Source organism: Ranitomeya variabilis, chromosome 5 (genome assembly GCF_051348905.1).
Source record: "Ranitomeya variabilis isolate aRanVar5 chromosome 5, aRanVar5.hap1, whole genome shotgun sequence".
Classification (NCBI taxonomy): domain Eukaryota; kingdom Metazoa; phylum Chordata; class Amphibia; order Anura; family Dendrobatidae; genus Ranitomeya; species Ranitomeya variabilis.
The window spans coordinates 287,878,156-287,901,353 of NC_135236.1; the positions used below are offsets into that span (position 1 = coordinate 287,878,156).

Here is a 23,198-nt window from a genome sequence, read left to right on the forward strand (position 1 = left end):
GTTCAACTCTGGTCAGAATCCTGTCGCATTGCATAGGCTCAGGTTTCTGCTCAGAAATTACTGCCAGATGGTGCACAGGTTTGCGCTCCCGCAAACGCCGATCAATCTGAATGGCCAAAGACATTGACTCATTCAGACCCGCAGGCGTGGGGAACCCCACCATGACATCTTTAAGGGCTTCAGAAAGACCCTTTCTGAAAATCGCCGCCAGGGCGCACTCATTCCATTGAGTGAGCACAGACTACTTCCTAAACTTCTGACAGTAAATCTCTGCTTCATCTTGACCCTGAGAGAGAGCCAACAAAACCTTCTCTGCTTGATCTACCAGATTTGGTTCCTCATAAAGCACTCCAAGCGCCAGAAAAAACGCATCCACATTTAGCAATGCAGGATCTCCTGGCGCCAGAGAGAATGCCCAATCTTGGGGGTCACCACGTAACAAAGAAATGACAATTTTAACTTGCTGAACAGAGTCACCAGAGGAGCGAGGTCTCAGAGAAAGGAACAACTTACAATTATTCTTAAAGTTCAAAAACCTAGATCTATCTCTGGAGAACAGTTCAGGAATTGGTATTTTAGGCTCTGACATAGGACTGCGGACTACATAATCCTGAATGCCCTGCACCCTTGCAGTGAGATGATCCACACTAGAAGACAGACTCTGAATGTCCATATCTGCAACTGAATTCAGAACCACCCAGAGATTAAGGGGAGGAGAGAAGCCAAACACAGTGCAGAGGAAAAAAAAAAAATGACTTCAGGATCTCTCTTCTCCCTCTTCTGCTGCATTAAAACTTTGTGGCCTGCTGTACTGTTATGATCCTGGTGGTAGGATCTCAAACTGACCTGACACATATACCCTGAAAATATAGGACAAGTTCTGACCGCAATCCTGATCCTATCCAAACACACTAAAGGCAGCTGTGGAGCGTTACCTGAAAACCTAGACGCCTCGTCACAGCCTGAGAAACTGACTACCCCTAGAGAGAAAGCAAAGACCTCACTTGCCTCAGAGAAATATCCCCAAAGTTTTAGATAGCCCCCCACAAATAATAACGGTGAGTTAAGGGGAAAACACAAATGTAGAGATGAAACAGGTTTAGCAAATGAGGCCTGCTAATACTAGATAGGCAGATAAAGATAGGTGTCTGTGCGGTCAGTACAAAAACTATCAAAAGTAAACCACGCAGAGAATACAAGAACCCCCACACCGACTCACGATGTGAGGGGCGCACTCTGCACCCCAGAACTAACCAGCAAGCAAAAAATCACATGAAAGCAAGCTGGGCTGAACTCATAATATAATGAGAAACGTATTCAAGGAAATAATGAGAAACTGAACAAGCAAACTTAGCTTCTCATAGCAGGTGACTGGTCACAAGGAATATTCAGGGGAGCACAGGATCAGGACTGAATACACCGACAGCAGGCGACAAGTAAAGGTCCAGGTGAGTTAAATAGGCCCAGCCTAGCAGGAGATGAAACAGCTGAGCCCAGCCATATCGCTAAAGGCCACCAGAGGGAGCCCAAGAACAAACTCACACAGTACCACTCATGACCACAGGAGGGAGCCCGAGAACGGAATTCACAACACTGGACCATAAGACGCACCAAGGTTTTAGAGAAGGAAATTGGGAAAAAAACTGTAGCAAAAAATTTGGTAAATTCTGTACTTAAGATCACCTATCCTGGTAAATATGGTCCCCTCATCCCTATCCTGGTATGCATGGCCCTCATCCCCATCCTGGTATGCATGGCCCTCATCCCCATCCTGGAATGCATGGCCCATCCTTATTCTGGTATGATTGGCCCCATCCCAGTCCTGATATGCATTGTCCCATTCTTATTCTGATATGATTGATTGGCCCCATCCCTTTCCTGGTATGATTGATTGGCCCCATCCCATTCCTGGTATGAATGATTGACCCCATCCTGTTCCTGGTATGATTGATTGGCCCCACCAGTTCCTGGTATGATTGATTGGCCCCATCCCGTTCCTGGTATACATGGCCCCATCCAGTTCCTGGTATGATTGATTGGCCCCATCCCCTTGCTGGTATGATTGATTGGCCCCATCTAGTTCCTGGTATGATTGATTGGCCTCATCCAGTTCCTAGTAGGATTGATTGGCCCCATCCCCTTGCTGGTATAATTGGCCCCATCCCAGTCCTGGTATCCATGGCCCCATCAGAAAAGATTAAAAAAATAAACCTTTGCTCTTACCTTCCTCCGCCCCCTCGCAGTCGCAGCGTCCTGCTCCAGTGCCAGCAGCTGCTTAATGCTTGTAAGCAGCGCATGGCAGGGACAGCTGCCGGAATACTCACCTGGGTGTTCATCAGAGATCGTGGTGAGTATCCATTCCTCTTCAGTAGCGCGCAATGTCAGCCGCCTGCTTCCTGCTGCTGCCGTTGGCCACCTGTGCCGATACTTAAAAGAAATTAATATTCTGAATATTCATTTCTCTTAAGCATCGGCACACGTTGCCCTCCATGCCCATGGGCATGGAATGCAGTTAATATTAATTTCTCTTTAGCAGTGGGCACAGGAGTTAGCCGGAGCTGCCGGCTCCTGCCTCTGTGACCCGCTGCTCCTCCGATACCGCTCCCCACCTGCACCACAGCCAAAGCCAATATATCAAGGACTATAAGGTGTACCCCCCATTTTCCTCCACATTTTGGGAGGAAAAAAGTGTGTCTTATAGTTCGAAAAATATGGTAAATCCAAAAAGTCCATACTCACTTGACTTGAGTGGCTCGTCAGTTCTATGTTAATTTAGTTGTTATTCAGATCTTGTATAAATGTTTGAAGATCATCCCCTGTGCCCTGCCAAATTATGAAGATGTAATCAGTGAACCTAGTCTTAGTCATGATGTTCTGTGTTGCTTAGGAAGATTTCCCTTGACCACGGCTCAGGAAATGGTTGGTGTTGAGGGGACAAAGGCCATCCCCATAGCCGTTCCCTGGAGCGGCAGGTGGAAGGTCTCCTTAAAGATAAAAAAGTTGTGGGTTAGGCCAAATTCCAGGGCTTCCATAAAGAGGTTGATCACATTAGACTCCAACATACTTGTGGAAAGGAAGAAACTTGATGCCCGTAGTCCATCTTCGTGTTTTATCACTGTATATAGGCTTCTACGTCTAGGGCCACCATCCACATATAACTCTAGACGATTGTCTTCAATTTAATGCAGCAAATTGGTGGAATCCATTAAAAAGGAGGGCATGGTTTTGACCAAACATTTCAAATGACCATCTAGAAATTGGCACAAGGGTTCTCACATTTGACCATTCCCTGACAAGATTGGTCAACCCGGTGGTATGTTTCTGTCCTTATGAACCTTTGGTAGTAGATAAAAACACAAAACCAGGGGATGTTCCACAAGAGAAATTCTTTTTGCTCTTTAGAGATTGCATCATTTATGAAGGCCTCCTCAATCATATTCTGTAAAGAAATATGAAAAGCGATCATGGGATTAAAGGATAATCTTTTGTAACAATTTGAATTCCCTAATTGGGGAAACGCTTCTTTTTCATAAAGATTTTGGGGCCAGATTACAATATTCCCGCGTTTGTTAGCTGGTTTTATGACCACACCCTTTAGCCTTTTTAGTTCGTTCAGTGCCTTTTTCTGTTCCAAAGTTAGATTGTTAGAGTGTTATGCACAACCGTTCTCAGTAGCCTGTCAAATTCCTCTGAAACAAGTTTAACAAACATTTCTATGATCAGAAACATGCTAAGTGATGGAAACGTTTTAGGTTTTGGTTTGAAATTGACCAATTCCTTAGCTGTATCCGAATCCGTATCTTCATTGCCTGCAAATTAATTTAGCAAAATTATAGGCTCAGGTTATCTTTGCATATGTGCTGGCATCTCATTGGCTAATGACACCTTAAGGGTCTAGGTGTAATTCCTACTTAATGTTCCATCAAGACTGCCTGAAATAGGACAATAGGCACAGAATAAATTCATTAGACAACCCCTTTAAAAGCTGGACACTGTTCCTTGATAATTTTTTTTCTTGACACTATTCTAAAAGTAAAGTGTACTACACTATTCAGAACAGCAAAAGTACATATGTTAAACATGTACAGCAGCAGTTTTTTCTCAATATATTTATTTACTTAATATCAATGGCTTGAGTTGAACATACACATAAAAAGAAAAACAACATTTTCTGAAACTTGTTTTAATAAAAAAAAAACATCACAGTGGTAGATGCAAACATTTTTTTTTTAATAATTTTCAATTGGTGCAGTAAAATCTCAATGTAAAGGAACAGAAACTACAAAGAAAATAGCAAACAAAGAAAAAAAGATATACCGTAATAAAATCTATAGGACATCAATAAAGCAAAAATACAGTACTTTCAGAGAGTTCGCAAAAGATAAAGATAGAGAAGATATAACAAAATAGAACAAAATTATTTTATTAATGAATTATAAAAGAGGGCAAGGAGGGTGACATATCACCCCTTGGGCATAGACATGTAGGAATTAAATGCAGCTTTGAAGGACTCATAATATAGCAATGTACTGTACAAAGAGAAGTTCCAAGTTTCGGCCATGTGTGGGACAGGAGATTTCATGACACAAGTTCTGTGCTAGTTTATCTACCTCCATTTGTGAGCCACGCACGGCCTAGCCATCCTTACTTTCGCCTACCAATTTGAGCCATCAGTTGGGCATTTGCTGCAGCCTTTGCCCTCATGTTTTTAGCCTTTGCAATGTCGAATAGGATGTTCATTAGATTAGTAGGTACATCCAATGAAAGAGTGAATTTGGTCCGACGGTCACTTTTTGCCTTGTTTTGATACACCTTACCCTTCACCTGGGCCTGTGACAGATATCTGTACCGTGCAGCTGGAAATGTCCTCTTTTCTTTCTCATCCTCTTCTTCTTCCTCTTCTTCCTGGGATAATAGGTTATCACTTGGTCCAAAGTCATAGCCCCTCTTGTTGAGAATTGAATTGTCTTCTAAACTTCTTCTTTTGGCCTCCTCAAGGGCTTCTTTGAGACAGCTGAAAATTGACTCTGTTTTGTAAAAGTTGTAGTGAAGACTTGACCGGGCCATGCACAATATGAGCAGTAGCAAGAGTAGCCTTGTGTGTGGCATACTTTCACCATGCACCTAGGAAAAAAAAACATTTTTTTAATTTCAGGACTTATGCAAAGAAGAGTTATATATTTATCTATATATAATTTATCAGTATAGCTGTATATTAGATATTATGCCATTCAAAAGCCCTAATGAGAAACCTGCATTGAATTCTTCATGAGAAAATTAGAAAATTGTGTGCAACTTAGGTTTATTGACCAATTTGAAGTTACCCCACACATACTTTTAAAGTGTACACATCATTACAAAGAAAATAAAGCTTGCAATTCTGCCTTGTTATCAGAGATAAGAATTATATTTTTTGCTTTTTCTGAGGAGCAGAAAAATGTAATTCAATACTCTAGTTAATCCATCACATGAGAGAAAACAATGGGTCCAGAGGCGTTGAATACAATGCAGTTCTTCATGGGGTTCATCATTGTGTTGGAAAAAAATGCAGCTTAGTTTTAGGTGGAATCTGAGATGGAGTTGTGATTGGCTAAGCGTTTTGGGAGGAGGCGTGGTCTGTTGGGGAAGACGCACCATTTACCAGCTTAGTGCAGTGGCAGCTTGTTGATGCTCAGACTGCAGGTCATTGCATGTGGTGTGTGGACTATGCTGCATGGTGGAAATGTCTAACTGGTCAGTGCCTGGCAGTGGTCACATTGGAGCTGCCCAGAGTTCTGTAGGCGTGTGCCAGAGGTAATAGGTTGGTAATCAGTGCTGCCTTCTGTGTGTATGCTATAAGGCCTGTGCTATAAGGATGCAGGACTGTGTCTACCTGTAAGGACCACAGCTCTACAGCCATCACTGTGTATCTGTATGTTTGTGCCAATCCTGCCATTGCCATTGATGATCCTTGTTCTGGATTCTTCTGTGTGGTTCTTGTATGTGTGTGTGATGGCGCTGACATACTTGTGTTTGGAGGGAGGGTGCCATTTTGAAGTTCGCCTCAGGCAGCAGAGAGGCTAGGTTCATCCCTGAAAGTACCGGTCACTACATTGGCAGTTTGCAATTTTCATTCAGCAATATTCACTGAGCTTGTTTCTGGAAAACACCAATGGAGTCAAAATCGTTGCTACACCTGTAGATAAATTCCTAAAGGGGTATAATTTTGAAAATGGGGTCACTTGAGGTGGGATTCTGCTCTTCTAGCACTTAGGGGCTCTGTATATGGAGTTTACAAACTATTGTAGGAAAATCTGTGCTCCAAGAGGCAAATAGTGCTCCGTCCTTTTCTTGTCTCGACATATGGCAGCAGTCCTGTATAGCCATATATAGGGTATTTCTACATTCAGCAGAAAATGTGGAACAAGTTTTGGTACCATTTTTTACCTATTTCCCAGCTTGAAAATGTAATATCTGGGGCTAAAACTAAATTTTGGTGGTAAAAATGTAATTAGTTTTTTCTTCACTGCACAATGGTATAAAATTCTGTGACCCACCTGTGGTGGCAATATGATCACTTCACCCCTAGATGAATTCATTGAGAGGTGTAGTTTGTAAAATAGCAGAAAAAAGGGAATATCCTCCAGCAGTAGCCAAAAATATAAAAAATATAATTTATTAATTACATTAAAATCTGTAGTAGCAGACCACCAAAAGTGATCCATAGACATAGAAGAAACAGATCAACTAGTTTCAGCTTAACACCTTAATCATGGTTAAGCTGAAACTAGTTATCTGTTTCTCCCATGTCTATGAATCTCTTTTGGTGACCTGCTACTACAGTTTTTAATGTGATTAATAAACTATATTTTTTATATTTTTGGCTACCGCTGGAGGATTTTCCCTTTTTTCTGATGTGTATCTCCACGTCTCAGACTGGGACGGCTTTGCGCTGCCTAACAGATGTAGACTGCTAACCAAAGTTTGGTGAGCTGACTATTCCTGTACCCTATATTTCCCTCTGTTTTCTAAGTGTTATTCTGTAAAATGGTTTCTCTTATGGGGTTCTGCTGTTCTGGCACCTCAGGTGCTCTGCCAATGTGACATGGCACCCTCAAACCAGTCCAGCAAAATCTGAACTCCAATATGACGCTTCTTCACTTCTGAGGTTTGCACTGTGCCTCAAAAGTAGTTTTTGACCACATATGGAGTATCTACTTACTAAGGAGAAATTGCACAACAAATTTTGGGGTCCATTTTCACCTGTTACCCTTGTGAAAATAATAAAAATTGGGGCTAAGAAACATTTTTGTTGGAAAAATGTGATTTTTTTAAATTTTCACAGCTTAACATTATAAACTTCTGTGAAGCACCTGGGGGTACAAGGTGCTCACTACACATCTAGATACATTCCTTAACGGGTCTAGTTTACAAAATTGGGTCACTTGTGGGGGGTTTCCATTGTTTAGATACAGCATTGGCTCTGCAAATGCGACATGATACCCGAAGAACATTCCGTCAAAATCTGCATTTTAAAACATCACTTTTCTTTCTGAGCTCTGCTGTGTCAGTAGTTTTCCACCACATATGGGGTATGTGCGTACTCAGGAGAAATTGCACAGCAACTTTGGGGGTACATTTTCTCCTGTTATATTGTGAAAATAAAAAAATCGGGACTAAAATAATTTTTTGCGGGAAACTTGATTTTTGATTTTCACGGCTCTACATTGTAATCTTCTGTGAAGCACTTGGGAATTGTGCTCAGCACATATCTAGTTAAGTTCCCTGAGGGGTCTAGTTTCCAAAATGGTGTCACTTTTGGGGGATTTCCACTGTTTAGGCATATCAAGTGCTCTCCAAATGTGACATGGTGTCCTCTAATTATTCCAACAAATTTTGCTTTCAAAAAGTTAAATAGCGCTCCATCCCTTGCAAGCTTTGCCGTGCACCCAAACAGTTGTTTTCCTCCACATATTATGTATCTGCGTACTCAAGAGAAATTGCACAACAAATTGTATGGAGCAATTTCTCTTGTTACCCTTATGAAAATGCAAAATTTGGGGCTAAAAAACATTTTTGTGGGAAAAATTATTTTTTTTAATTTTCAATGCTCAATATTATAACATGTGAAACACCTGGGGATTCAAGTTGCTCACCACACATCTAGATAAGTTCCTTGAGGGGTCTAGTTTCCAAAGTGGTGTCACTTGTGGAGGTTTTCCACTGTTTAGGCACATCAGGGGCTCTCCAAACCCGACATGGCATCCACTAATTATTCCAGCAAATTTTACATTCAAAAAGTCAAATGGCACTCCTTCCCTTCCAGGCCCTTTCATGAGTCCAAACAGTAATTTTTCATATATGGGGTATTGGCTTGCTCAGGATAAATTGCACAACAAATTTTCTGGTCAATTTTGAGCACTTTTGTGTATTTTCTGTCATATAGACTCCTCAAAATCACTTCAAATGTAATATGAATAGTTTTTTACATTTTGCTTGAAAAATTTTAAATTGCTGGTCAACTTTTAACTACTATAACTTCCTAAAAAAATATGTTTCCAAAATTGTGCTGATGTAAAGTAGACATGTAGGAAATGTTATGCATTGGCTAGTTTGTGTGACATAACTCTTTGATTTCAGGGCATAAAAATTAAATTTTTTAAAATTGCAAAATTTTCTAAAGTTTCACCAAATTTCCTTTTCTTTCACCAATAAACACAAGTCATATCAAAGAAATTTTACCACAATCATGAACTACAATATGTTACAAAAAAACCAGTGTCAGAATCAAAGGGATCCATTGCAGCTTTCCAGAGTAATTACCTCATAAAGTGACAATTGTCAGAATTGTAAAATTTGTCCTGGTCATGAAGGTGAAAACAGGCTTGGGGGCTGATGGGTTTAATGGTTGGCAAGATTTTCTTTTCCTAAAATTCTATCCCCTTTTTTCTCCACACATACCTTGATCAATGTGGCCAAAGAGTTCTATTGTAACCTAATTGGTCCACATGACTTGTTTCCAAAATGCATCAGCTTTTTTAGATGTTGTTTTGCATACTTATGACGCTGAATTTTATGGTGAGGACACAGGAGAGGTTTTATTCTGATGACTCTTCCATGAAGGCCATATTTGTGCAGGTGTCTCTGAACAGTAGAACAATGTACCACAACTCTAGAGTCTGCAAAATCTTTCTAAAGGTCTTTTGCAGTCAGGCATGGGTTTTGATTTGCCTCTCTAGCAATCCTACGAGCAGCTATCGCTGAATATTTGCTTGATATTCAAGTCCTTATCTTGACCTCCACTGTTCCTTTTAGCTGCCATTTCTTAATTACATTTTGAACTGATGAAATAGCAACTTGAAAAAGCTTTGGTATTTTGTTATAGGCTTCTGCTTTATTGGCCTCCACCATTTTGATTTTCAGAGTGCTAGGCAGCTGCTTAGAGGAACCCATGGCTGTGGTTTTTTAACACAAGGTTAGAGGAGGTTGAGTTTTTATAAAGCTGGGAAATTTGCATCACCTGGCCTTTCCTAATGATGATAGTGAACAAGCCAAAACTCTTAGCAGGCTAATTGAGGTCTGAAATCTTGGTCAAAGGTTTCTGAGCAGACAAATTTCCAAGGGTGCCCAAACATCGGCCCGTTTTCCTTTTTGTAATTTTTAAAATGTAAAACATGAATGTATATATTTTTTTCTTGCCTAAATTACAAAGAACATGTGTCATCTTTAAATTTAGGCCTTGTAGAGATCATTTGATCTTCAACTTGCTTAACTATTCACAATAACAGTAATTTTGACCAGGGGTGCCCAAACTTTTACATGCCATTGTATATTTCAGCCAGCACGTACAGTATATATACACAAATATATACAAAAGTATATGTACAAAAGTTTTAGACAGGTGTGGAAAAAATTATGCACGGTAAGAGTGCTTTCAAAAATAGAAGTGTTAATAGTTTATTTTTCTGAATTAGTAATTAGTATTAGGGTATCAAAGACGGACATTAATTTTCGTTTGTTTTGTTTAATTTTTGGACCAAACATTTCTGTGGTCCAGAACACAACATAAACAATATGAAAGTTGTTATATTCAAAGGCAACTTCATATCACAAATACATTGAAGGGTCTGTGAACAAAAATTTACGGCAATCTTTGATACCCCTCCACATAGGACTAAATCTATTAAAAGGATTATGAATTACTACAAAATCTGAGAAATCTGCTCCAGTGACAATGAGGGCATCAGATCTGGGACAATAAAACTTTCACACCACTTATCCATGCTAATGAGACATTAAATCTCTGGGTTCAGTTTGTTTGTTTTCTTATATGTTCATTTATTATGTCATGTCTCTGCTCGTTTTGCATATACATTGGTGTTTCTTCAGATACTTTGCTATACCATGCCCGATGAAGAGATCTAAGTAGCTTCGAAAGCTTGCTTTGTAATACCACTGATTTTATTTTTGTTAGCCAATAAAAGGTATAATAACTATAAGATTATTTTGTTTCTCCCATTGAGAACAATCAATATTTTTTCAACTGGCTAACACTGTACCAAAACCTTTTTTTTTACCTTCATGTAATCCTACACTCAGTAAGGTAGCTACTGGAAAGGCAAAAGGGGCAGTTGTCTCAGTTGTCAGAGGGGTCCACCCGGAGCAACCGCTACTCTTAACTGTATCGGAGTTAAACTCTACGACAGTCCAAGAAGCCATGGCCTCCCTTTACTACCACTTTCTGTCCTGTGGGCCTCAGGTCGCTTTTGCCCTGTGGTCTACAGAATTGCATGGCGATGCACTGGATGTTTCCAAGTGTGGAGCAACGTGATGACATAATCGCATGAGAACTCTGATGTCTTCTGTATACCTGATGATGTCTGCTTTGGTCTGCTTGTCATTTGCAGCTGACTGCCGACAAACTTACCAGGATCTGGGCTTAGGGGAAGATTTTTATTATTATTATTATTTATTTATATAGCACCATTAATTCCATGGTGCTGTACATGAAGTAAGGGTTACATATAGGGTTATAGAAATCATTAACAGAAACTAAATTTACAATGACAGACTGGTACAGAGGGGAGAGGACCCTGTCCTTGCGGACTTACATTCTATGTTGTTTATTTTAATAGAACTTATAAGGAGACAGTGAGGGCGTCCTGAAGTTTGAGAACTACTGGGGTGGGGGGCATCAAACATTGTTTAGTGGGACTTTTGGATATTATACTGTGTATAGGTGATTTTGGGCATTATACTGTATATAGGGTGGTATTTGGGGGCATATACTATGTTTAGGGGGCTTTATACCGTATATAGGTGGGCTTTTGGGGCATTATACTGTGTGATACTGACTATTGGGGCCATTATACAGTGTGGGGGGATTATAATGTTTATAGGAGAGCTTTGTGTGCATTATACTGTGCATAGGGGTCTTTGAGAGCTGTAGGGACATCATACTGTGTATAACGATCATCATACTGTTTATAGGGGCCTGTGGGGCCATCATATTGTGCATAGGGGAACAATAGTGTCTTCATTGTATAAGTGAGCAGTGGGGTTCATCATACTGTATGCAGGGAGAAGTGGGAACATTATATTTAGTAAGCTGTCGGGATATCATACTGTATGTAGGGGAGCTTTGGGGGCCATGATACTGTGTATAGGGGAGCAGAGGGGACATCATTCTGTATATAGGGAGCTGTGAAGACATTGTAATGTATAAGGTATAAACGTGATCAACTCTGTGTAGGATTACATGAAGAAACAGAAGGATTTGCGCAAGTCTACATCCACAGAAGTTCTCTGGTTATTTATCCAAGATGTTTGCAAAAATCTCCCTGTTGAGTTCATTTTTTCAGAAATCGAGTATTCAAAACAGCACCAATTTGGCTAGGTACTCTAGCACAAAGGGTGGTCACACCAAATCTTGATCTGATTTAGATTTATCTTTTGTTCATTCCCTTCGCCTTTTGATAACTGATAAAAATATACTGGTTTACCACATCTGTTTAAAACTTTTTTTTTCAATAATTTTTATTTGGGGAAATTTTACAAAATCAAAATAGGGGAAAAGATTATTTGCGACAATATAACATGAGTTGAAAATTGAAATTCAACATACCGTATATACTCGAGTATAAGCCCACCCGAGTATAAGCCTAGGCACCTATTTTTGCCATGAAAAACTTGGAAAATGTATTGACTTGAGTATAAGCTGGGTATGCATTGTCCCCTCATCTCTATCCTGGTATACATGGCTCCCCATCTCTATCCTTGCATGCATGGCTCCCATCCCTGTACTTGTATGCATGACTCCCCGTCCCTGTATGCATGGCTCCTTATCCCTTATCCTTGTATGCATGGCTTCCCATCCCTGTCTTTGTATGCATGGCTCCTTGAAAAAAAAAAAGCAACACATCCTACTTACCTTCCCTGCACGCCCTCACTGCATCTCGTTCTGTGCCAGCAGCTCTTCCAGCCGAGCTATCATGTGTCCCAGCTCATTAAGGTAATGAATATTCACTCCACGCCTATGGGAGTGGAGAGAGGTGAATATTCATTACCTTAATGAGTGGGGACACATGATAGCTGGGCAGGAAGAGCTGCTGGCACAGAATGAGCTACAGCGAGGGCGCGCAGGGAAGGTAAGAAACTATATGAAGAATAATAAGTCAAATTTATACAGGATAATTGGGAAAAGGAAAAAAGGGAAGAAAAAAAGGGGGGAATGCGGTGAACTTGGATAAGGTAGAACAAAGAGGAAATTAGGGATAAAACAAGGGAAAAAATGGTGAACAGAACAAAACAATAGTCCATTGAGAGTGGTCACATTGTAAAGAGCAACAATCTTAAAAGATTACTACTTAACATATCCACTGGCATATCAATCAGTTGTAAAGGACTCTGTATGTGGATAAAAAACTGGATTCCATAATGCCCACTTAGATTTATATTTTGTAGGAAGTTGTTGTTCATGGCCAAAACTAATTTGAAGGTATTGGGATGCTAATCTGTCTATTAGCATCTTGAGACTGTGAATGGTATCAGATTTCCACTTGGCACCTATAACCATTTTGGCAACTGATAAAATATGAAAGGAGATTAATTTAGTATCTTTAGGAAGAGAGTCAAAGTCTAGGGACAAAAGAGAGAATTGAGGAGACATCATTATTTTGCTTTTCCCTATTTTAAAAAATAAGATCATAAACCTCCTTACAAAAGGGTTTTATTTTTTAACACAATCAAAAAATGTGCATTATATTGCCTTTAAACCTATGTACTCTCCAACATGTGTCTGGATAAGACAGGAAAGCTGAGTTGAATCTAGTAGGGGTAAGATGTCATCTTGCAAGAAGTTTAAAATAATTTTTGTGAATATTGTAGTTGATATTGTTTTTATACATCAATTTAAAGGTTTGTTGCCAAGCTTTATTAGAAAAGTTTTTATTTACATCTTGTTCCCATTTGATTATGTGATTTTGCTTAACAAATTCCGTGTCTGAATTAAAAACAGTATATATTTTTCATATTCCACACTAAAACCAAATGGGGATTTCTTAAAAGAGTATTAATAGCCTTAGTTAAAACTAAGGGGAGAGATATTTTACTTCTTATACATGTTCTAAGATCTATGAGGTTGAAGAGTTCCTGATCTGGTAGACAGAATGCAAATTTTAAAGTTTGAAAATTTGCTATAATATCTTTATTGCGACCTTTAAGTAGACACGAACAGTCTTTGATGCCTAGTTTAGGCAATTTTCTGTATGGAAAATTAGGAAAAGTGGGAAAGAAAATATGTAATGGCACTCAGAGGATAGATTCTGAGATGTAAATTTATTTCTTTTTTTTCCATTGTGTAATATTGTTTAATTGCCTAAAACTTTTCAGCAGTATTGTAATATATGTACTATATGCTTAAAAGTCATCTTGTTGAAAAGACCACCCCCTAGAAAAATACTTTAAGTTACAATTAAGCATGGTTATGTCAAATAAGTTTCACTTTACAGTATTGACTAATATAAAGCATGCTTAGTTGGCTTCATTGAATAATGTAATACTGGGGAAGGCTAATTTACAATTCTTTTACTATCATAACTATTATTACAACATAGAAACCATTTTATAATTAGCCATTTCTAATTAGCAAAGTTATCTAGCAGTCCTCTAAAAAGAGTTTAGACAATCAAACCTTTAACAGATGTCAGTGTCTGGTAATGAACAAGTATTCGGTGGTAAAATTAAATCTTCACTCATAAAAGGAAATCTAAATTAACTTTTATGCATTAAATAAATGTTACAGATTTAGAATAATTAGTTATGTAACAGCTTATATTTTTGGAATTCATTTTTTTCTATAAAGATAAGAATTTTAATAAAGCAGGTATATATAAGGACAATAGTGATATTCCACTGTATCTTCAAAGAGAGGAAGGGCGACACTCTGCGTCCCATAGAAACGTGTTTTATTACAAAATCATGAAAACGTGGAAGCAAGAGAATGCTGGTGTATGAGACAGACGACGGCCGTTTTGCACACAATGTTGTTTCAACGCCTTCTTTGAAACACCATTGTGTGCGAAATGGCCATCATCCGTTTTATGCACCTGCATTCTCCTGCTTCCATTTTTTCATGATTGTGTAATAAAACACATTTTTTTATGGCACATAGAGTGCCACCTTTCCTCTCTAAGAAGTTTCACGAAAATCTTGCATATGGTGAAGCACCCGGAGTTCCCGATTAATCACTAGGTGTGTGCCGTTATCCTTTGAAGCTGTATGATTTACGAATGGTGCCGTTATTTTCCTTTATTGCATATTATTTATTCCATTATATCTGTTCATAAAAATAAAGAGGTCAATTCATTAGGCCAATTAGGTCAGAATCCTTTTGTAAAACACTATAAGTCACCAAATTTTTGCACAACTTGAAAGTTGCGCAAAAATATTGCAACATTTAGCGTTTACAATTATGCCACTTTAGTGGCTTACCTTACTCCAGAAATGTTTTTGAGTCCCTGACTGGAGCACATTTCTGGCAGTGGTACATGTTGATTAAAATATAAGCCTTATCCATTAATCATCACTTAATGATTTAGGCCCAGTATACTCCAGCGAGCCCCTTCATTAAGACTGGTGTGCGCAAAACTAGTCTTAATAAATCTGCCCCTACATGTCTTATTCCATGTTGTGGGTTTTGCATGTAATTTTGTAGGTTATTTCATTTTCAAATTAATTTCCTCAAAAATCAACCATGCTAGAACTATTTATTTTATGTGTCACTGAAAAAAAAGGGGATAATGAAGAAGCAGCTTTGGCAATGACCACATATGTAATTTAGCATTGCAAGTTTTTATACTCGACTTGAAAGATAACCACTTTGATAATTAGCAGAAGCCAACTGAAATGTGATAGGTGCATGCATACCTTGGGGTATTACATTGGGATATTACATCAGTAATTTGGCATACAATTGAGCAAGTTTTTTTGCTTATTGATTCCTTTTTAATCCATAAGTACAAAATATTTATGTATGTCTGTATAAAGTCTCAGGCATACTGATGTACTGTACATAAAAGCCCCATAGCAGAGAAAGATCATCACATTATAAGTAAATGATTTACTGATCCATAGTATTGTTTGGTGCAGGAAACAGCTATTCATATACTATCAATGTTTGTGTAAGTGGAGGCTATTAATTCTCATGTTTGTGACTAGGGACAGGACAGCTAACAAGTTTAGGTTTAAGGTACCTTCACACTGAACGACTTAACAACGATAACGATAGCGATCCGTGACGTTGCAGCATCCTGGATAGTGATATCGTTGTGTTTGACACGCAGCAGCGATCAGGATCCTGCTGTGACATCGTTGGTCGGAGCTAGAAGGCCAGCACCTTATTTCGTCGCTGGATCACTCGCTGACATCGCTGAGTCGGCGTGTGTGACGCTGATTCAGCGATGTCTTCACTGGTAACCAGGGTAAACATCGGGTTACTAAGCGCAGGGTCGCGCTTAGTAACCCGATATTTACCCTAGTTACCATTGTAAATGTAAAAAAACCCAAACACTACATACTTACATTCCGGTGTCTGTCGCGTCCCCCGGCGTCCTCTTCCCTGCACTGTGTCAGCGCCGGCCGGCCGTAAAGCAGAGCACAGCAGTGACATCACCGCTCTGCTTTACGGCCGGCGCTTACACAGTGCAGGGAAGCGGACGCCGGGGAACGCGACAGACACCGGAATGTAAGTATGTAGTGTTTTTTGTTTTTTTTTACATTTACACTGGTAACCAGGGTAAACATCGGGTTACTAAGCGCGGGCCTGCGCTTTGTAACCCGATGTTTACCCTGGTTACCCGGGGACTTCGGCACCGTTGGTCGCTGGAGAGCTGTCTGTGTGACAGCTCTCCAGCGACCACACAACGGCGAAACAGCGACGCTGCAGCGATCGGCATCGATGTCTATATCGCTGCAGCGTCACTTAATGTGACGGTACCTTTAGTGTAAAATCCCTATAACAAATTAAAATGCAGGTATAAAGCAGATCTAATTATACAGGAGGGTACAACAATTGCATCTATTGTGATTTGCTCATGTTAATTATAGTTAAATGTATAGCTATTGGAAGGGTATTGAACAGTTTCTCAAAAGTCACGGCAATTGCAGAAGTTGTTGTAAACTTCTTGAATATATTGCGCACAGTGAACAACGGAACATCGAGATCTCTGGAGTTGGACTTGTAACCTTGAGATTGTTGATATTTTTCAAGAATTTTGGTTCTCAAGTCCTCAGACAACTCTCTTCTCCTCTTTCTGTTCACCATGTTTAGTGGGGCACACACAGACACACAAAGCAAAGGTTGAGTCACCGTCTCACCTTTTTATCTGGTTTCAGGTGTGATATTTATATTGACCACACCTGTTAGTTGCCAGGGGTGAGGTTGAGCGAGCATCACATGCTTGAAACAAAGTGGTTTACCCATACTTTTGCATTTGCCCATTTTCCTTTTTGGAATTTTTAAAATGTAAAAGATTAAAAAAATACGTTTTTTTTTTGGCTAAAATGCAAAGGAAATGTGTCCGCCTTAACTTTAGGTCTTTTAGAGATCATTTCATCTTCAAGTTGCTTAACTGTTCACAATAACAGTAATTTTGACCTGGGGTGCTCAAACGTTTACATGACATTTTATATTAGATGATGAAAAAAGTAACACCAGCAAAGCTAAAAAGGGAAATGGTGAAAATGAATGACTTTTTCATAAATGTTGTAGAGATCAGGATAGCAAATATTGAATGGGCCCTTGTAAGTATATATCATAGCGATTTATCTAGATGAGGACATCACTAGACATGAATCACTGAACTCAAATAGTAAGCATACTCAACGTCAACAGGAAAAGTAACTTATTTTATTATTTAAAGACTATTCAAAGATATAACAGAGTGTGGAACTGACCATGAATTTGTAATGAACATGCTCCACTAAAGCAAACAGATGCTACACCTATTAAAAGAGAGCTAGATAATTGCTATTTGGAACTTCATGATCATGAGCTTATCAAAGATTAAGGAAAATATGACAAGGACTAATATTAATACCGTTAATGTCAGTGTTAATGGAGACTTTTGTCTTAAACATGGGCAATCCTTTTAAATGTTAAAACACTATGAAGACGCTACAGTAACTTATTGAAGGATCCTTCTAATCTTTTGATGACTCTAGGTTCAGGAGCAATAAGGATAATGCTGTATATTAAGAAATACATTTCAGATTATGATAAGCTATTAATGTCAAATTGATGGTGGTCCAACTCTCACCAGCCCATGAATAGCTGGTGGAAAGGCTGCCATATTCCTTTGAATATCTGCCAGACAGGCACAGACACAACTAAAAGTACAAATCAGAGCAGTGTAATCAATAAAGTGGACACTGCTGATTGGCAAGGTTGTCGAGAGTCCAACTCCCAGCAATATTGATGGTTTATTCTAAGAATACTTGGTTAGTGCCAAAGAAGCAAATAAGTTACAACCTGTTTAACCATTGCAGGAAAGCTAATTCAAGCTGTATGAAGCACAGGCAGCATGAAACAGAGTCCAGCTCCATTATTGTAATTGTGTGTTTTTTTCCGAAATGCTGTGAAGTTTCATAAAAAGCACAATTTTTTTAATGTTGGTGGGGACAATGCAACTAGGATCTAAAGGCAGATCCCCAGTAGCTTTTATCTCCCCAAATGTCAGTTTAGCAGAGCAGGACAGGCAGATGTCACCAGGAACCTTCCTCTTAGTTGCATCATTCCTGGCCAGCTTTTAAAAGCATGATATCTCTGAAACATCGCAGCTTCTCAAAGTAAAATATACATGGCTGCAATAATCTCTGACTCAGACGCTGATTCATGAAACCCATGGTATAGGCAGCATGAATGTGTTGTCAGTGTCGCTTTAAAATTGATGTAAATGGAAAATGTCCAAAACATTAAGCAGTTCACTTTCTTATTGACACACAAATTTTAGTGTATAGTTGTCAGGACTCTGAACATTTTTTACCTTTTGTGCATTACTGCCCTTTTCCAAGATGGCGTCTTTGGTCTCATGTGCACTGTGTCTTCCTGCTGTAAAACTCCACCCCAGCCTTCAGTCTGTGCTAGAGTATTTTGCCTTGCATCCATCTCCTGACCTCTGATTACTCCCTGGCTATACACCTGCTCCTGTGAACCTGTGTGGTGATCCTGCTACTCAGCTCTGAGTTCCTGCTGCATACACAAGTTTCCAGTAATCCTCCTTCATCTGCTGTTTGTGTTTACTTCCATCCGCTTTTGCTGGACTTGTAAGCTGTTTCTGCTTTGCAATAACCTGAGACTATTAACCAGGCCTCCCTGGTTGAGCTAAGATATGATTTGAACTGCCTAATTAGCATATCTATCTGTGCCTGGACTAAGACAAGGATTTATTCGTGTCAAGTATCCTCAAGAATAACTGTGCTTCATAGACTTTCTGCTTGATTGCATTTTCCTCTGAAGTTTCCTATAGACTGCTGAGCTGCATTTTTTTGTTTTTGTTTTTGTAGTGTTGTAGACTTGAGTTTCTCTCTGCACCTGATTGAATCACTGTGTGATAATATAGACTTTACCACTTATAAAACTGTGTCCTGTAGTTGTCTTGTTCCACGCAAAGAGTCTCCCGAGTTATCCCCTATAATTATTACAGGATACTCTAGCAAAAAAAAAAAAGGAGACTGCTGGAACAATGACTGCAGAAAGCAAATTAGAGCAGGTGTTTTCCATAATTAGATCACTGCAGAAAGATGTGGAAGGTCTGCAAAAGAAGTTTGGAAGCTTTGAACACAATCAACAAGTGTTTGGACAAACTTTGCAGGACTTGAGCAACCGCATGGCAGCCCAGGAAAACAAACTTGCTGGCATAGAGTCCCAGTATGGATGGGATTTTCAGGACATAAGCACGCAAATAGCTGCACAAGTGATTTTACCCTCTGGGCAACCACCACCAGCTGGCCCACCTAAGTTGCCCCATTCAGATTTAATGGTGATCGCGACAAATTTCGTGGCTTTGTGAATCAATGTACGCTATATTTTGATGTGCATGCTGACCGTTTTCCTACTGATAGATCCAAAGTATAGTGTGTAATAATGCTACTGACCTCACGAGCGCTCACCTGGGTGAATCCGATGATTGAGTCTCGTGACCCACGGTTAAATGACTTGGATGATTTCTTGGCCGCTATGGCATTAATATTTGAAGACCCTAATCGCCGTGCAACTGCTGAATCTGCTTTGTTGTCTTTACGCCAGGCTAAACGTTCTGTTATTGAGTATGCCACTGAATTCAGGAGATTGGCGGTAGATACCAATTGGGACAGTTATGAACAATTGCCTATTTTTAAAAGGGGTCTGTCTAGTATTGTAAAATATGAACTAGCCCACTCTGAGTCACCACTAGAGCTAGAGACATTTATACAGCATTGTGTGCGCATAGACATTCGCCTTACTGAGCGCAGGCAGGAGATATTTGCTGCATATAACCGTGTTTCTAACTTTTCCCTTCCTTCCAAAGAGCCTGCAGGTAAAACCTCTCTGGAGGTGGAGGAGGTACCCATGCAAATTGATTCCGTTCAGAGGCGCGAGATCAATGAGCGCCGGGAGCATCACCTTCGTGAAAATCTATGTTTCTACTGCGGCCAGTCTGACGACTTCTTGATCAAATGTCCTAAGTGTCCTAGACGGCCTAACAAGGTGCTAGCAGCAATAGGGGAGTATTACAACTGTGATGATGAATCTGACATCTCTGAATGTAGCCTGCCTTTAAACTCTGTATTCCATTTACTTTCTATGACTTCACCCCCCAAGGAGCTGAAGGAAAAGAACTCTCACTGTTCTCTCCCTATTAAGATCCTGTGTTCAGGACAGTGGATTTCCAGTTCAGCTATGATTAACTCTGGTGCAGGTGGCAATTTCATGGATATCGCATTTGCCAAGGAACATTGTTGTGATTCGGTTCTTGGGCTCCCCCGGTGGTCTCTTGTGGTACTGGTGTCCTGCAAGCTTTGCCTTCAGTTCACCTGTTCCTATCAGGATGTGGGAGTATCCTATTTAACCTTGCTCCTCAGTCATTCTAATGCTGGCCATCAATGTATCCAGAGTGATTCTGTTGCATGTTCCTGCTCCCAGTTTTCTGCTCAGCTAAGTTGGACACTTTAGTCCTTAAGTCTATTTTTGTATGTTTTGTCCAGTTTGCACTTATGTGAATCTCTGCAGCTGGAAGCTCTTGTTGGGCTGAAATTACCACTCCAGTGGCATGAGTTGTCACATGAGTTAAGGTAATTTCAGGATGGTGTTTTGAAGGGTTTTGCAGCTGACCGCGAAGTCCTCTGTTGTATCTTTCTGCTATTTAGTTAGCGGGCCTCTCTGTGCTAAATCTGCTTTCATACTACGTGTGTCTTTTCATCTGCTCTCACCGTTATTATATGTGGGGGGCTGCTATCTCCTGTGGGGACATTCTCTGGAGGCAAGCCAGGACTGTGTTTTCTTCTACCAGGGGTAGTTAGTTCTCCGGGTGGCGCGCGGCATCTAGAGACAACGCAGGAATGCCCCCTGGCTACTTCTAGTGTGGTGTTGTGAATTTGGATTCTGGGCTCCCCCGGTGGCTACTGGTGGAATTGAACTGGTGTCTTCATCTTCTCTGTTCACCTGTTCCCATCAAGATGTGGGAGTCGCTATATAACCTTGCTGCTCTGTTAGTTGCTTGCCGGTCAACAATGTTATCAGAAGCCTCTCTGTGCTTGTTCCTGCTCCTAGACAACTACTAGATAAGTTGGACTCTTGTCCATGTTTGTTTTTGCATTTTGTTCCAGTTCACAGCTGTAGTTTCGTTACTGTGTCTGGAAAGCTCTTGTGAACGGGAATTGCCACTCTGGTGTTATGAGTTAATGCCAGAGTTTTAAAGTAATTTCTGGATGGTGTTTTTGATAGGGTTTTCAGCTGACCATGAAAGTGTCCTTTCTGTCTTCTGCTATGTAGTAAGTGGACCTCAAATTTGCTAAACCTATTTTCATACTACGTTTGTTATTTCATCTCAACTCACCGCCAATACATGTGGGGGGCCTCTGTCTCCTTTCGGGGTATTTCTCTAGAGGTGAGCTAGGACTAATATTTTCCTCTGCTAGCTTTATTTAGTCCTCCGGCTGGGCTGGGCATCTAGAATCAACGTAGGCATGCTACTCGGCCACTGCTAGTTGTGCGTTAGGTTTAGTTCATGGTCAGCTTAGTTCCCATCTTCCAAGAGCTAGTTCCTATATATGCTTATGCTATGTTCTCTTGCCATTGAGATCATGACAGTTTGACCGGCCCGCAAAGTGTTAATTGTTTGGGCTGAAGCAGGAGAAAAAGAAGTGTTGAAGGGAAATTTTATTTTTTTTTTTTCCCCTCAGAATTTTGCTGCCTAGCCCTTAATTGCTGTCTAGCTGCTTCTTACCTCCTCTTAACCCTTGAATGGCTCTGTGTCCACCTGTTTGTAATGGATCTTCAGAGTGTAGCTGCAGGTTTGAATAATCTCGCCACGAAAGTACAAAATTTGCAAGATTTTGTTTGTCATGCACCTGTATCTGAGCCGAGAATTCCTTTGCCGGAATTTTTCTCGGGGAATAGATCCGGGTTTCAGAATTTTCGAAATAATTGCAAATTATTTTTGTCTCTGAAATCTCGCTCTGCCGGAGACCCTGCACAGCAGGTCAGGATTGTGATTTCCTTGCTCCGGGGCGACCCTCAAGACTGGGCTTTTTCATTGACACCAGGGGATCCTGCGTTGCTCAATGTGGATGCGTTTTTTCTGGCCTTGGGGTTGCTTTATGACGAACCTCATTTGGAGCTTCAGGCAGAAAAAACTTTGATGTCCCTATCTCAGGGGCAAGATGAAGCGGAAATTTACTGCCAAAGATTCCGTAAATGGTCTGTGCTTACTCAGTGGAATGAGTGCGCCCTGGCGGCGACTTTCAGAGAGGGTCTCTCTGATGCCATTAAGGATGTTATGGTGGGGTTCCCTGTGCCTGCGGGTCTGAATGAGTCCATGACAATGGCTATTCAGATCGATAGGCGTTTGCGGGAGCGCAAACCAGTGCACCATCTGGCGGTGTCCACTGAGAAGTCGCCAGAGAGTATGCAGTGTGATAGAATTCTGTCCCGAAGCGAGCGGCAGAATTTTAGACGGAAAAATGGGTTGTGTTTCTATTGTGGTGATTCTACTCATGTTATATCAGCATGCTCTAAGCGCACTAAAAAGCTTGGTAAATCTGTTTCCATTTGCACCTTACCGTCTAAATTTATTCTATCTGTGACCCTGATTTGCTCTTTGTCATCTATTACCACGGACGCCTATGTCGACTCTGGCGCCGCTTTGAGTCTTATGGATTGGTCCTTGGCCAAACGCTGTGGGTATGATTTAGAGCCTTTGGAGACTCCTATTCCTCTGAAGGGGATTGACTCCACCCCATTGGCTAATAATAAACCACAATACTGGACACAAGTATCTATGCGTATTAATCCGGATCACCAGGAGATTATTCGCTTTCTGGTGCTGTATAATCTACATGATGATTTGGTGCTAGGATTGCCTTGGCTGCAATCTCACAACCCAGTCCTCGACTGGAAAGCTATGTCTGTGTTGAGCTGGGGATGTAAGGGGGCTCATGGGGATGTACCTGTGGTTTCCATT

At 40.4% G+C, this 23,198-nt stretch overlaps 1 protein-coding gene across 3 annotated transcripts in view; it reads right to left on the minus strand.

The window, feature by feature from the left end:
- Positions 1 to 4,140: 4,140 nt before the first annotated feature.
- The window catches only part of UCN3 (urocortin 3), a 55,398-nt gene continuing 36,340 nt past the window's right edge, over positions 4,141 to 23,198 (minus strand). Inside the window, exons 1-2 of one of the 3 annotated variants that reach the window (XM_077261022.1) lie at positions 16,060 to 16,109; positions 4,141 to 5,124 (exon numbers count right to left, since the gene is read on the minus strand). In XM_077261022.1, the coding sequence (XP_077117137.1) occupies positions 4,645 to 5,109 (465 nt within the window). In that variant the 5' untranslated portion in view covers positions 5,110 to 5,124; positions 16,060 to 16,109 and the 3' untranslated portion in view covers positions 4,141 to 4,644. Of the gene's footprint in view, positions 5,125 to 16,059; positions 16,110 to 23,198 lie in introns of those variants that run through there. The other 2 variants (XM_077261021.1, XM_077261020.1) reach the window with 2 other exon arrangements.